The following is a 17,076-nucleotide window of genomic DNA, read 5'->3' as shown; positions in this document are numbered from 1 at the left end:
ATGTAGAACTTACTTATTATAAGGGTGACAGAGCACTGGAACTGGTTGCACAGAGAGGTTGTGGAATTTCATTCTATAGAGATATTCAAGATCCATCTGGACACATTCCTCTCTGACCTGAGCAGGAGGGTACCTGCTTTAGCATGGGGTGGACTCAATCCCTTGAGGTCCTTTCCAACCCCTGCAATTCTGTGATTTTGGCTGTCCATTGCTTAGAAGCATGATATTGAAGATTAGATATTTAGAACAAGTCGTTCAAGATAGATAATCAGTCTTCTCATTAGGCAATGTGACCCTCTGCAGACCAAATCCTGTTTCAAATACTAATAGGCAACCTTAGAAAATAGGTAAGTCAACAAATTTACCAAGATGTCATCTTGCCTCTTGTAGATACAAATATTATTTTAAACAGAAATGTCAGACAAGTAACGTACCACATAAATGAATCATATATTAAACACACACAAAAAAAAAATCCGAGAGAAAAATGTTCTACAAATAAAATATCTGGGCTGCATATATCTTTAAACAGTTCAAACTAAAGCCAGCAATTGAACACACTGTCCAAAGCCATTGGAACACAAATCATTTACTAAGAATTCTGCAATCCACTGCATACTTGTCCAACATTTCTAGAAACATACAAAAACTAAAATTTTCAGAACAATTTAGATGAAATTGAAACAATTCCAGCAATTATAACATTCAGTTTCCAGAATAACTAAGCTAATATCTAACTTACATGCATTCTCTATAGAGTAATGAGTCCAAACATACGGATATATACAGGTGTTACTGATGCCTTCTACCTTACTCTGCTAATTAAAGATATATACAGAGCCCTAATTTTCATACACCAGACAGGGTACTTGAGTGAAATTCTTGAAATGAAATATTTTGTTTCATACTACATTGACATTAAGCATTTTTATTCTGCCTTCAAATATTCATTTTAAAAATTAAAAAACTGAAAATAACAGTCAAAGCAAACACTGGGGATCCAAAACTCAGCCAAAGAAATGGATATTTTGTACTTCAAATTTTTAATGACTTTTAAATTTTTAATGAAGGAAGAAGAAAGGAAGCAGGATGACTGTTTTACCATAAACTCTAGCATATATAAAAATAAAGTGCACAACTTTAGATGAAAAATTCAGATGTAGCAAAAATGGTTTCAATGACACTTAAATGACAGAGGTTCTGAACTGGCTCTTTCATTACATATTTTGCAACTACAAATATGAGATTCATTCAAGTGTATTTTCTTTCTGTAAACAGCCACATTTATAATATGAATACAGATGAACAGACAGTATGGGCTCAGAATTATGGCTACATACTTACAGACAGAGAGTATTTGTAGTAAAGTCAATTAATTTGGATTCACATTGTTGTACCTGAGAGCAAAGTCAACTTCTTTGTTCCTACTGGCCTGCTCACTGAATATTTGTTTGAGACAAGTTTGAAATGGCTTGAAAATGTTATGGGTCATAATGGCATATTCTTAATAGCTACATGAATTTACTTTACATGTGTGGATACTAAATTACTTGATACTATACTGAAAATATAACGTCTTTTTGATTGCAGAAATATATCTTGTGAAGAGTTTTACAGAACAGATTGCAATAAACTATCTGAGATTATTTCTTTTCATTAATTTCTAATTGAACTTTCAATTGAATGAGCACTTCCTGCCTAGGTAAGGCACAATCAAGAACAGTGCTATTATATTCACTATTATCATCTGCAAAAGTCAGGTCTCACAAGAGCAATAAACAGGTGGTTACAGAGCTTTTACATCCTTGCCTCAGACTGCAGGATGGATTGGCATGAGAACTGATGCCGTGCCCATGCCTAACATATTCATTTTGTTTTTCTGTTTTCAAAGACTGACATTACTGAAAGAAAAAGAATACTGAAAAGCACTGTTCTGAATTCCAATTGCAGCCAAATTTTTTTTTTTTTTTTTTGCCACATTTGATTGCGCTCTCAAATTATTTTTATGTATATAAACACATATATAAAATACTTTTATAACAACCTCTATTAAAAAAAAGGAGATTAAGGGATAAATGCATACATACACACGTAGCTGCGTCTATATATATATACAGACACTAGCATGCTACTATCTTACAGTTAAGCTGCACTTCTGAAGGCCCAGGAATTAGGCCTTTTGCCTTGGAAGCACTGAAATTTCCCTGGTTTTATGATTCTGATCTATGAGCAACAACTGTCCAACAGTCTGCTCGTACTTTCCATAAGAGAGACTGTTACATTTGCACTAACTATCGAAAGTCCACTGCTACTTTCCTGAGTAATATCAGTGTAAATTGGATTTGGAGCTCCCAGTTTTACTATACTACTCCATTGCCATGATCATGAGAACATCTCTGCCCTTTTCTGAATGTATATGCCCCACAATTATTTGTTTTCTTTTTCATGAGATTTTAACATCATCTATTATGGGACAAACTGCCCTGTGTACAAATGAATAGTTTCTGATGTTAGCTGCAGTTAACAGAATGATGTTCAGCACAGCGTTAAGCGACAGGTTTTGACAGATTGTGTTCTGTTAGAGATTATCAACATAAGAAATGAACATAAGGTCCTACTATGAGTTTTGAGTTCATTGTTTTACATGAAGAATATTGATTCTACTGTTCAAAGCATACACACATTTCTGCTATGTGAAGAAAATGTTGTCAGTCACTTGAGTAATAATTTGAAAGCTGTGCAGTACAATATGTCTCAATGTCGTAAACTTAAGGAGTTGCCTCAAAGTATGCACACAAAGTAGAATTCATCTCTTCTCTTACTAGGAAATCACATCTGTGAAACATCTGATTCACTGTTTATCTTTGAACAGTTGCTTAAGACATTCTTGTGTGTCTTTTAATGTTTTTAAAACTTCCCTTGAAGAACTATTAAGGCAAAGACTTCTTAGAACATATATTCTAGAATATAAGAAAAGGTGGTTACCATTTGTCACTGCTTGAAGCAAGGGAGATTCCTCAGACAAAGAAAATGTGGAAGGCAAACACGGCTTAGCAATTTCCTGGTGCCTGTCATCTAAAAACCGCATAATACTAAATAAGCTTTAATGAATTAAGTTGCTTAAGATATCTATGAAGTAAGTACAGTAAAGAAGTGTACTTATTTATTTGGCATATGTCCTAGCACCATAAAGTTTTCAATCACAAAATGATCCAGAGCAATGGATGCAAGTCATCAAGAAAAAATTACATATACTTTCATAACTTACAGAACGTTTTGTGCGAAGCTGGGGTAGAAAACACTCAGGATACTGCCGGTAGACTAATTGTAAATGCATATGGCTTCTTGATGAAAAGAAAAAGATGAATCTATTTTTAAAATCAACTCTATTCTTTTTCTTGTATTCTACTCATAAAATCACCTTGTATCAACTCCAAGAATTCTTGGAAGTCCTGTTTCACAGCTTTATAAATACAAGACTAGCTTTAAAAAATGCAAATGGAAATTCAAGTTGCAATTACCTGTTCTAATTATTTAGCGTATGCAAGCAAAATTTTTTGTAGAAGTAGTAAACTGAGTATTAAAAACACGTCTGTATGTACTCACTTCCACTTCTTGGAAGGCTTGGAAAGGAGGGAAGATTATTAAAGTGTAGTGATCCTAAATCTCACACTTATGATAGGTTTGATCTCAGGAAGACTTTTCTATAAGTCTTTTAGTTTCTTTACATGCAAATAAAAGTTGTCTGTATTTACATATCTTCTAATGAAGCACATCTTCATACAGCTAAGAAATGCCCTCTAACATAATGCCAAGCCAATATTTGAAAAATTTCTGAAAAAATCTCATTTACAAATCTTCAGAACTCTATTAAAAGATAGAACAATAAGGACTTAGACGGCGACATCCCGTTCGTTTTAAAGAATGCATTTACAGCCTTAAGGATCATTTCTCTTTTGATGCAACAAATGCAACAGATTAATGCATTTGCTAAAGAAACTGAAAAATGTTCCAACTATAGAAAAATATCAGCAATGAGACATCATTACAAGCATTTAAAATAAGAGCACCAAATTCTTGGCTTCTATACCTTCTTTCAGTTCTACTAAATATGACAATAATTGTCAGGCTGCAATGATAAAATCTCCTAATATGCCTTACTATAGGAAGTTTTTGTGCTGTTTTGCTTTTTTTTTTTTTTTTTAAATTTACCTTTACAAACCACAGAAATAATTTTGTTTACTGTATTTCTTTTGTCCACAAGCCACATGGTCATGGTCTTAAAATAAATAAGTCATAAATAACAATAGGACTACATCTAAGTAAAACTGAGTATGTACTATCTCATTATGTAAGTATTATCTTGATTGTTTTTCAAAGAATATCTTGCTTTTGGCTCACATTTATACAAAGCTCTCTTCCATATTTGTGCACAGCAGGAAGGAATCCACAAGCCTAGGCTTTACTAACTGCTGAAAATCTGAATCTTCAAGTCGATCAGGACTCATAACTGCTAGTCTTCTTAACGCTGCCTAAAAAACAAAACAAAACAAAACAAAACAAAACAAAAAAAATTAATGCATTTAAGCTTTGAGAAAGTCTTCATTGCAGGAATCCATTACAACAATCTCCAAGTAGCAGCCAAGGCTCAAAACAGATCAACTCAGTTACATGGACTCTTTTATCAAGCTAAACTTTCACTGCTGTTCTCTACTATTCCCCCTCAGAATCAGCCACTAAACAACAATTCTTTGTGGGTAGATTACTCCTGGACACGAGAAGCGGGGATAGTGGGATACTGAAGGAAAGAATGACAGCCAGAGCATTTTGATTGTAAGCTTCTCCCACCATAGTTGTAAGCAAAGTCTGGAATAAAGATCTTTTAGATAAAAGGGTAATAGAAAGAAACCAAACATGTCAAACCACTTGGAAACAAACAACACCGCTAATTTTTCGTATTATGAGACTATATAACAAATTCCTTTGATCATACTATTATCTATAACCTCTCCTTTTCTAAGAGATTAGTATTTCTCAGCAGATAAGAATATATAATTTCATACCTTTTAGCAATCTAACACTATAGAAACAACTGAACAGAGGCTGGTTTTCTTCAAGAACAAAAATTGTCTTTAAGCTAGTAAAGTCTGACAGTTGTGATCAGCTATCCTCACAGTGTTTATCAGTGCTACATTACCACAAGAGTTAATCACCTGCTTCAAAATGCACAGGAGGTAAAGAACCAAGCTAAAAATACCAAACAGTGAAAGCCCTTAGATTTCAGTGCCAATACTTACAAACCTGAGGCAGTGTATCTGTCTCAAGCACAATATTTTGCCCTGTTTACAGAAAGTGTCATCCAGCAGTTGCTAAAACACTAAGAGAAGCAGAAGTGCTGAGACAAGCAGGTAACAACTCAAGAAATAGGTATGAATTCAGGGAATGTGCAGCACAAGTTTTGTGAATGTAAGATACCTGCTTTAGAAGGGATTTGGACTTGAACATCTTGAGGTCCCTTCCAACACCTGCAATTCTGTGATTCTGTGAACTTCAGTGAGACAGAGCAGCAGGAAAGTCATCGTCTAGTTTGCTGCTGTCATTCTATGGCCTCTGCTCAAGCCATGCAAGATTAACCACTCTTCTCAGCTCATATGTGGAATAACCATGGAATTTCTTGCGCCCAAATACAAACCTTTTTCATCCTGAATAAGTTCTGCTTAAATGAACAAAACTTTTCATGTGCAAACTAGGTGTGTTAACCAAAGCAACAATAACCAAGTGGGGCCAACAAGCAGCAAGGATTTTTCTCTTAAGCAGTGTTAACCTTCTGCTGGTCACTCCTTGGCTGAGCTCTATATTGTGTGAGAGTCTTAAGAAGAAAAAAATGGATCATAGAGACTCTGGCTATTTTACTTAAATATTTTCACACACACATACACGTGTGCTCATGCACCTAGATAAAGGGCTACTGTCTCTGTGATCACAGGACTTACTTCAGCAAAGACAGCATCATCAGAGAATGAAGTTTAAGAGTGATTGAAACTTTAAATTACAAAGTGTTCTAGTGAAATTTCTCAGTAATATGAAGTCACGTATACGTGTCTAAATCTTCAATCAGAAGAAAAATTATTGACACTGTAAAGTATTATACTTAAATTCCTGGCAAGAATTTAGAATGTTTTTGCAATGCTTATGCATTTTGAAATTGAAAGGGCTGCATTTTATCCATATTTCAGGATAAGCACAAGAAGATGGTAAAAAGGTACCTACCAGACATGCTACTAAAACAGAATCACTGTTATTTCTTTCAGTTGGTGATCTGCAAAGTTTAATTAGGCGAGGAATACCTGAAAGCACAGAAGAGTATTGGGAGAAATATTTTAGAAACACAAATTACTTCTGAGATAATAAGGATAAAAGGTCTTTCTCCCTTATAAACTTTAATATTTATCTCTCCTACCAGATAAGTTTACTAATGCAAAATGCTATGCAGATACTTAAGGGACTCTCCATGGAGTTAGCAGTTCATGATTGATTGTCATAAATCAGAAACAAGAAATGCATTGTTTTTACCCTTTGTTGCTCTTTCAGAACGAAAATCATGATTCTCTTTCTTCCCCATCAATTCTCCCACGTGTCTTTAAAAATCTACATCCAAAAGAATATGTAGCTTCCCATCAGATTCATCACATCTGAGCTTGCAGGAATCTGAGTTTTATGACCACTGTTGGATCCTGCACTAGGCTTTAAATAAAGGAGTGTGGGAGGTAGTCTTGAGTTGATTGTCACAGTCTGTCACAGCTATGCGCTGAGAGGAAGCTGTACCTCAGGTTCCTCTGGGAATTGAGCCAGAGGTTCATTTAGTACAACCTCCTCACCTTCTGAAGAGATTTTATAGGGAAACCTATCCCACAAACTGTACCAGGTAAGGCTAAAAAAATGCAAAGAGCTTCTCCTTGGCTGACAGTTTCTCCCTCTTTTTCAGTTTTCCATTAACCCAGTGACACATCCTTACAGCTGAGTTTTACAGCTGCATCTGCCACTTCAGGATCCCGGCTGAGTCGTGCCAGTGTAACTGCAGATTTCTGTTGAACTCGCTCACAAGCAGCAACTTCTGCTGAATTTCCTGAAGATGACCTCTCAAAGAGCATTTCCATTAAAAGCTGAACACCTACAAGGATGTAAGAGCCATTGTTAATTTCTCTCCAACAAGATATATCACCTTATAATAGTAATGGGGAATAGAAAGATAGGTAAATATAATCACTACTGGATTAGGGCAGGAAGAATACGTAAATGTGAGCTGCAATTTTGCCATCTGTATTTTGGCCCATCAGTGAATGTTTGTTTTCACCAGGAAACTGCAGACATTTTTTAACTAGAAAATGCACTAACTCTTTTCTCTTCCATTCAATCTGCTTGGAAACAGCTCAAATACATACTGACTCAAATACAATTGTGAAAAGTAGATGAATATTCCTTAATTTCATTTAAACATTCATTTAGCCTGAAGGTTGTCACTAACCTCAAAAACATTAGGAAGATATTTCAGGTTTTCCTTTTGACTAAAAGAAAGTAAAAGTGGTGGTGGTTGTTTTTTTCCAAGTTTATGTAATTTCAAGCAAGCCTTTAAAATCTTCCATCTCAAACTGCTTACAGTAATCTGCATCCCCTTAATGAGGGAAATTATGAAGTTCTGTGTCCATGTGATGACTATTCAGTTCAGAATAAAAAAATGGTAAAATGGTAAAAAAATGTAAAATGGTTTTCTCAACTTTTTTTTTTTTACCTGTAGGAATAGATACTCACATTGTAGCAGGAGAAAACCAGAGACTGTGCTGATTTATATTTTCTAAGTTATTTTAACTGTAAGGACAATTATGTGCTATTAGACTCCATACGCCATTAGGAAATTCAGATTACTTTAGGTAGCATCAGAGGATTTTAACCATTAGAATATTTGCATAAATAATTAGGAGAATTAGCACCAGAATCACACAACGAGATAATGATCAATTGACATACAAAATAAGTCAAAGTTGGGAAGAAAATCCATCCAGACTCTACAAGATCTTAAAGTCCTTCTCACTAGTGCATGTGTAAGTATGGCTTTCAACCAGCATCTAATTATCATCGTATTAGGCAAATACAATAAGCTATTATACACAAGCTGAGTGCCAACTTCTGAAAAGCCAGGGGGCAAATGCTTCTGTATGAATTTCCATTAAGGTGTGTATACACAAACTTTATCACATACACACTTTCATTAATTACATGTTTCACTGAGGGTGGATTAGAGAAAACACTTCTGTATTCTTTTAGGAAAGAGAAAGGGCTATTTGGTATTGTGTGTTTATTTTTTATTACTTCTAGTCACAGTTCACTAGTGGTGTGAACACACATAAATCTAGTACAGTTTATAATGAGTATGCAACAACTTGCTGGAGTTCTTTCAAAGCAATGTCCCTGTGCTACAAAGCACTTCATGCTTGACTGTCTTTTTATGATCTTTGTGCACTTGTGGAAACATGATCAAACACCTTTCCCAAGAACAAAACAGTTTCTGGTGTGCTCAAGGAAACAGATACCCAAATTAAATAATCAATCTGCTTATCTCCAAGGCGTGCAAAATTTTCCATGCATGTTACTTCTCTGTAAACATGGATCCCAACAAGCAAATTAGTTGTGTCTGAACCTTGTCAGTCATATTTATGTGCTCAGAACACAAATTTTGCACTGAAATACAAGAAACAGCTAAATCCAGTATTGCAAGGGCAGCTGAAAGCAGTGCCTCCTATTTTATTATGTTGGCTCACAACATCACAGGAAAATATTGGTGGTGTGGCAGTAGAGGCTGAACCTTCCCATCATTTTGTTGCTTTGTGATTGATGGCAGCAGAAGGGCAGTCTGACAAAATGGCGTCTGACACAAAAGTCCTGATGAAACAAAGGTGTGGAATTGGATTGCTCCATGCGGAAAAAAATTGCACACACTGACATTCACTGGTTCTTGCTGAATGTTTATGGAGAACAAACAGTGAATGTTAGCACAGTGAGGCTGTGGATGATGCTTTTCAGCAGTAGTGACAGTAATGCGAAAGACAACCCACGCTGCAAACAGCCATGCACAGCTGTCACATCATGAAAAGCATCTCAGTTAGTTCATCTGGGCAAACTGGTGAATTAAACCAGTGTGTATGAAGTTGAGTGTTGGCTTCAATGCATTGGAAATGATGGTGGCAATATTGGTTTGTCACAAAGTTTGCACCAGGTGAGTCCCACAAATGCTTGCAGAGAAACAGAAAGAACACTATATGCAAGTTTGTCAGGACATATTAATATGAGACCAGTGGTGGAAGTTTCCTGGAATACACCATTAATGGCGAAGAGACATGATATCACCCCTACAAGCCAGAGTCAAAACAGTAGACTATGCAATGGCAACACATGAATTCCCTTTAAAGAAGAGGTTAAAGACACAGACATCAGCACTGTATTTTGATGATCCTTTTAGATTTCCTGGAAGCCAGACAAACTATCAATTCTGACTTCTATGATACTGATTAAGCCAAAGCCCTGAACTTCCACAGTCAGGATAGAGAAGAAGACAACCTTTCTCCTGCACCATGATAAAGCCAGGCCGCGTACCAATTTGAAGACCCTGGAGCACATTGCCAATCTTGGCTGGAACGTCCTACCACATTCACCGTTTAGTTCAGATTTGGTTGGCTCCTTCTGACCTCCATCTGTACAGGCCAATGAAAGATAGACCGCATGAGCAACATTTTCCTAGCGACAGCTCCATCATAGCAGCTGTGAAACAGTGGGTCATCTCCTCTAGTGCAGATTATTATGAGCATGGCATGCAGGCTCTTGTTCATCAGTGAAAAGGAATAGCTATGGTGGTGACAGCATTGAAAATCAATATTTTGGAGCTGAAAATTTGCACTATCAAATAGTGTTATTCTGGTCTTTGTACCTGTTTCCTATCCATGGAAGGAAATAGAAGGCATTATTTTCAGAGAGAGCTACATACTTTGGAGCAGACCAGTTCTATCTCAAGATCTATTTCTACATACTTTTTCCCACCTCCATCCATGTTTGAGATTCAAATGGATCCAAAACCAAGCCATTCCTATCAAACATTAATTTTAAAAAATTGTGGAAGGGATATTTCTAGGACAGAAAAGGCAACGTATGTAAAACAGTTATTGAATATCTCTCACTAGAGAGTACAGGAAAAAAAAAAAGCTTACAGTTTACCTTAGCCACGAAGATGCTGAGAGATGTATTAGTAAGGCAATTAGGTCTTCCTGTGTTCTCATTCATACAGTTATTAACCTAACCTGTAAGCTTTCTTCTGGTGGACTTAATTCTTTTTGGTATCATGAATTTCTCACAATGTGATATTTAAAGAAGTGTGGAAAAAAACTGGCAAGCGCTGCACAGTAATATAAACAGTGCTTCAAAATTTGTGTCTCTGAATACTCGTGAGCAAAGTCAAACAAAAACAGTAAGGGGTTCAATATATTTGAAACAATAATATATAATAATAATATAAGTGACACAATATATTTCAATGTGTAAGAATTGCCACCTTACACAATGTGACTTCAAGAATAACAGTTGTTGAACCAACACCTTGCATTCTGTCTACAAATAAGTTAACACACACACAATCAGTTTACTGCCTTATACACAAAGTTTTCTAAAGCAGTGGTAATTAATTTCCATTGCATGGAACCATCCCAAGGACTCACTTTGCACCCTGCAGCAATATGCAATATCCAGCAGAAAGGGGATGCAAAGTGAAGTATTAGTTCTGAAGCCTTTCTCCTTTAACTAGTAATTATTCCTTTCCTTTCAAATATTGTCCACAGACACATGCAGAATATAATTCAGTTAAAATACATACCATTTCCTTGAACGATTTCTGAAGCACATTGGTCTAAGACAGACATGTTTGCCAATATTGTTACCACCTGTTGTTATAAAGAAAAGGAAATGCTAAGTACAGCCTTACAATTCAGAAAGACTAAATAGGACTGTAGTGTATAAAATAAGTATGGCAGAAATATGACAAAATGAGTAGAATTAAAAAGCATTCTTGTAGATTAACAGTCTGTTCCCACTTCTCATCTCTCGAGGTTCTTTACCATATGGCTGATAATTGAAATCCAGACAAGAGAAATAAAGAATCTTTTCCTTGCACTACTATACTCATGCATAAAAGCATGTCATGAAAATCTATGCAGCAGAACAATTGTTTGCTCAAATTAGAAGAAAGAGAAAGAAACATTTATAAAAACAACCAACTAAAATGCCTGGAGGACCTACAAGGGTTCATCTAGTAACTGCCCTCCCTCAGATGTCTGCCATCACCTTCCTTCTCAGGCAGAGGTCACAGGGCAGGTTAAGGTCTACTAAGGTCGCGTACTTTCAAGGCTCTCGCTACCCTTCTGCTTCAGGGGTCAGCTGAAATGTCGAGGAATCTTCAACATGATTCAAAGTATTATCCTAGGGACACTTTTCACTTTTATTGAAGCCATAGATTACGTGCATGTTAGAGCTCTGTCTCAAATGGAGCTGGTCTTAAGCATGTTTACACTTTTCCTGAGCTAAGACCAAAATCAAGTTTTGTACTAAGAGAAGCCCAAGAGATCCTGATTTACAGATTTTTCTATCCAAAATAACATCAATCGTTTTCAGGATTAAGTGCAACGCAGATTGCTTAAAATTTATGCACTGAGCCATTGACAGAGCTTGAATCAAATAGACATTTTGGCTTTCATTCATCCCTTCCCTTCACTGATATCATATACTTTCTTCATTCATCAGGCATAATAGTTTTTTTATACTTTATTCTTCAAATAACTTGCTTCATATATGCAAATATATCTCAATATTAACAAAATGTATAAGAGACAAAATAATAAATATTATATATAATTAGAACACGAAATTGAAGTAGTGTGTTTTTTAAAAGATTCCTTTTGTCTCTGTTGTAGCTGGGAAATACAGTCTCAAAAGTAATGATCAGTTTGAGAACTGTTTATCATTTTTGAGAAGCTGTACAGTGTTTGTTCAGAGACATGCAAACTTCTTTGAAAGATGTAAGTAGATCAAATCATGATTCTAATTTCACTTTGCCATCTCAGTAAAAAGGATGAGTCATTTTCGGTGCTGTGACATAAAGGTCTTCCACTTTCAAAGGTAGTGTTACAGTGTCATCTCTCTGAATAAATATACTTACTTAGGATGCAAATGAGTTGCTGAAACTCTAGAGTGACAGGTAGAAATATGGTAACACAGTACATGTCTATGTATTTATTCCATATTAATTATTAACAGTGTTTCAGGCAGAGTGTATATGTTTTCCCATTCTAAATTATATCCTGTTAATGAAAATTACTTCCTCTATGCACAGTCTGTACCCCATGTGGCTCTCTGAGCCACAGATGAAGAATTCAATTAACCATAATTTGAATATGTGCCAATTATTCCACTGCTTCAAGTTATTTTGTCTAATAAGTATTTTCATATGTAAAAATATTTTGTGTATATCTTTTCACATAAAAAATTATTTGCACGGTGCTTACATCTGTACTTCAGACTCCTTTGTATTGATTACATAGCCCCTTTATTTTGCAGTGCATTTACTGCCAAAAGGTTTTATACATAACCTCTTGCAAAAATGTTTAAATCTTCCCCTCAATAAGTATTAGGTTTTACCTAAGTCGTCTTTTAGAACTCTAAAGGCAGTTAAACTGCAGTTAACTGACTCATATGGATAGATTTTCTTTTCCAGAAGCATCATGTTAACAATTAAATGTGACAGAGCATAACACATAACACACGTGAACACGTAACAGGCAAGCTGAACAAGGAGTTGACTTAAAATTTTGTATTTCTGCTATATTTGCCTCTTTTACAATTCACTATACATGCGACCTACATAAAATCTTCCTCTATAATACAGACCAAAGTTCAAGGGTGTGTAATTTTAAGGAAAAAGTCTCTAGAGGAAAACAGACTTGTATGTAGACTCAAATTGCTTTGAAGAAGAACACTCCTACCAGCACTGGTATTAATGTAGCAAGATTTCCTTAGGATTTACACTTGACTGCAAACCAATAAGAACTTTTCCAGAAGCATCTGGAAAGCCTATACTGAGGCCTGCAAATTCCACCAACCTTTGCAATTTACTGAAGTGTAGAGTTTGCATACATCCTACTAAGCAAAGATTATCAGATTTTATTTTCCAGGGGATAAAGCAACAACAAACCAAAAACACAGATACAATTGCTTCATCATTTGGAGAATTCTTGGCAAAATATCTGTTCTCAGAATCTACTGCCAGACCTGAGGCAAGATTCTTAATGTACTGCCATAGAAACCATATACTGCAAACACTAATCCCATCCAGCAGCAGTTCACCACCTCAGTGTCTCTATGTGTAGTGAGCAGATCTGCTCTGGAGCTAGATCCTGACCCTTCCATCTTTGTATCTCTAGCAGATCTCTCCAATAGACTAACCCAAGCTAAGTTCACTGTGGGCTCAGTTATAGAGACCAGCCAAAACTTTCAAGTGCTCATCTCTGACAGGAGTACTTACATAAATCTGGTGGCTGCAGCTTTGTACAAAATAATTATAAGTACAAAAGAAATAAAAATCCATAAACTCTATTAGATTAGCTGTCAACAGGGCAACATGAAGTACAGGAAGAGAAGGACATACTTTTTGAAAAGTGTGCTTGTCACTGAACTGTTTAGTAGTCTTATATGGAAGGACAGACATATTTTTTGGGTCCTGTTCAGAGAAGCTAAGCTGACTGTCCATACAGTTCAGATCTTTCCGTGTTCAGTCATTAGTCTAAAGCCATGCTAGTCATACTGTGGTTGAAACCATGCATTTCTGATTCATTCTCTCTCTCAGAAGACAATAATGTGCTATATTTCAAGGTAAAGAAACATTTATGACAGTTTTGGACCAGCTGAAAAGTAAAAATGTAACTGCATGTTGACAGAATTCCTGGATGTGGATCCCAATCGCAAAAGTGGTTAGAGCAGAATAAGCAGTGTTTTGTGGGCTTTTTTGGTCTTGGTTTTATAGCTCTTTTTCATTCCTTCTCTGTCCAGTCAAGAACTTGGCTTATGCACCAGTTTGGGGCTTAGAGAATTACTTCTCAATCTTTTAAGAAATTTAAGCTGCCTAAGCTCTTTAGTTCTATAAAATTCAAGCATTTCAACACAATTATTTCTGAGACTCTTTATTGCTAGTTTCTCAGTTAGCTTATATCTATTTTGAAAAATCATTTGTCCAAAAGAATTTGCAATACCAGGGGTAACTCATGAGGGAACTCTGAAGAATTATAATTCTCAAATGCTGAAGTAATGAACATCGTGCAAAATGGACACAGTGTACAAATATAAAACTGTCTAAGACATTTGTGTGCATCCAGATGAAAGCTGAATAATTCCAGTCAGTGTTGCATGAACTGCACTACTAGTAACCAGTGGAATAGGCCTCTGGGGTTTATCTCTGCATTCACCACCCAGCTGCTAATATGTGCTATGCACTGCCCACCTACACATGCCAGGTAGTGAAGCAGTAAAACACAAAATGCCAGCAGGAGAACTGTCAGATGTGCTTGTATTTTAGCACCCCATGAAAAGGTGGCAATTTATCAAAATATTAACATGCAGATAGTCCCACTAATGTGACTTATTACAAGGTAAAATGAGACTAAAGAGTTTGTTTTCTGCCCTTAAATGCTCAGAAAAATTCTGGAGCAAGGGGGCTCCAGTTCAGATCCATGCAAATGTTCCCTATTTAATAAATGCACTTAAAAATAATAGAAACGTTTCAGGCTTTTCAGAAGTCAGTACAGCATCATATTATTGTAAAGTTGCTCTGGAAATTAATTAAAAATCTGACTAAATATCTGTATACTTCTATGAATGGAATGAATAGTAAACACAGATACATCCCTCTCTAGTGACAATGAAACTTATTATAATTGGCAATGTTTATACTGTTGTTTACTCTAATAAACTAAAACAAAAATCAATCAAAACATTTTTAGTTCCACACAGTTTCCTTCCCCCCACCCAGCCTTTCACACGTCCTGGTACGACGAACCTTTCTTTTTATTTCTGTGGCCTACTTTGCAGTGAGCTTTAGGAATTACAGTTGTCAAGAGGAATAGAAATTTGAGAAACTAGGGTTAAGAATCTTTAAAATGGTTTTGTCTAAAAATTCTGGAGCATCAGTCAACCTGGAGAGTTTCTTACTAAAACCATGTAACATCATAACGCTTCTCTTTCTGAGCAGGTAATGGTGACTAATGTTCATTAACTGGTGAATAAAGGTACTGGCCATTTGTAACAAAAATGAAAACGAGCTGAAAATGTTTTTATAAATACAGATGCATATGCTGTGAGTGTAAAACTCAAATGCTTTAAGTGACAAAGAGGTTTAAACCTAAAGAACACATAGAAAACAGAAGGCTTCTTTACTGCTTGAGATAACTCACCCTTAATGGGAGATATAAGATGATCTTAAAGTGTTTCTCATTAGTGTGAAACCAGCTACTCAGGAAGAAAAATGCAGTAGGATTTGAAAGATGAAAGCACACATTTCAGCTTGTTAAAGGGCCAATATCTTCCACATTTGAGGGTCACTTACCTCATTTGTGGGGAGAGATCTATAGAGGTGAAAAGTGTGATGCTAATATGCTGTTGTTGATAGCAAAGGTACACTGTCCGGCATCCTTTTATGGATAGTCCCAACATAAATAGAAAGTCACAAGCTCAAAATAAGAATTACTGAGTAATTTAATAGAGTGGCAAAATAGATCAATATAGAAATGCTAATCTTCTTAGATAATTACTCCTTTAAGGCTGATTCATCACTAAGTAAAATTAATTTTTGCTACATATTGTATTTGGTAATTAATTCAAATTAATGATATGAGGATAAATCAGATTTGTCTACAAAATTCCAGATACCATCTTTAGGAAGAAAGGGACATCTGATAACTAATAAGAGGGAAGAGAGTCTTTGTGTCTGAATGTAAATTAAAAACATTTAAACTTCACAATTTGAGATCAGCCCATAGGGGGATAGCAAAAGAGTATACACAGCATGGTTCAGGTACAGGCATCACATCATGTTGAGGTAGAAGGACCTTTCAGGATACTATTGGGAAGAAAAACCTTGTTAAGAAATCTCTAGAAATTTTCTCTGGCACATGATATCACTTGAAGTGAAAAACGTAACTCCCAGTGGATCGACTACCCATTTCTCTGATTGGGAATTCGGTTTTCTTCCTGAAAACAGAGGAAAAAAATATACCTACACAAATAGGGTCTTTCTGCCATCTCATTGGGAGAGGCAAATATTCCCATGGAAAAATAATAGCAGTTAGAGACAGGATCTCCTGTGAACTCTACGTCTACTCCGAGACTGTGTCAGGGAACCGCAGTCTTGGAATGCTAAGGCAGAGTATCAGAGGCTAGGACTAGATGAATCTTTCCCCGTGGTAGGAAGGATGTCTTTACTACCTTTTTATCTATTTTATTTTGTAGTGCTAACTAAAGTAGCCAAGGAGTGGGCAGAATTCTCACATTTTTTTTGTTTTGAAGAAGCATATGGGAAATGCATCCTGCATGGCTCGCACAGTTAATAGGAATGTTCCATAAACCAGGCAATATAGCTCTGAGCTGGTGGTGGAGATTGACCCTGTCTCTTTTCTTGCTTCTGGGCCACAGTTTCCTTTGTTTCAGATGAAAACCTGGGGAAAAAAGATCATCCCTAAGATATTATTTGTGTTATTAGAAAGTTTCTTAGATTGTGGAACTGATTCAGTCAATGCAAGACACCTGGTCTCCCCATAGCAGAGAACAATTTGGCCTAAGCTTCTGCACAGTTGTAGGAAACAATTTTATTTTGTCTACTCGGAATCATGGTTTGAGTCTGTAAGAGAAAAGTTAATCACTCCCACTTTAGAAGTGAGAAAGAGCACAGGATCTAGTTCAGCTGCTACTAACTCAAGCACAGTGGTCGGGAAGTCA

At 36.0% G+C, this 17,076-nt stretch overlaps 1 protein-coding gene across 7 annotated transcripts in view; it reads right to left on the bottom strand.

Moving 5' to 3' along the window:
* Nucleotides 1-569: 569 nt before the first annotated feature.
* The window catches only part of INSC (INSC spindle orientation adaptor protein), a 120,412-nt gene continuing 103,905 nt past the window's right edge, over nucleotides 570-17,076 (bottom strand). For 5 of the 7 annotated variants that reach the window (XM_052694953.1, XM_052694950.1, XM_052694948.1 and 2 more), the window contains 4 exons: nucleotides 10,916-10,982; nucleotides 7,016-7,171; nucleotides 6,271-6,347; nucleotides 570-4,532 (listed from right to left, as the gene is read on the bottom strand). In XM_052694953.1, the coding sequence (XP_052550913.1) occupies nucleotides 4,404-4,532; nucleotides 6,271-6,347; nucleotides 7,016-7,171; nucleotides 10,916-10,982 (429 nt within the window). In that variant the 3' untranslated portion in view covers nucleotides 570-4,403. Of the gene's footprint in view, nucleotides 4,533-6,270; nucleotides 6,348-7,015; nucleotides 7,172-7,775; nucleotides 9,747-10,915; nucleotides 10,983-17,076 lie in introns of those variants that run through there. The other 2 variants (XM_052694949.1, XM_052694951.1) reach the window with 2 other exon arrangements.

This window comes from Tympanuchus pallidicinctus, unplaced genomic scaffold (genome assembly GCF_026119805.1).
Source record: "Tympanuchus pallidicinctus isolate F22 unplaced genomic scaffold, pur_lepc_1.0 scaffold3, whole genome shotgun sequence".
Taxonomy (NCBI): Eukaryota; Metazoa; Chordata; class Aves; order Galliformes; family Phasianidae; genus Tympanuchus; species Tympanuchus pallidicinctus.
This window is presented reverse-complemented; position numbering and strand designations above follow the sequence as displayed.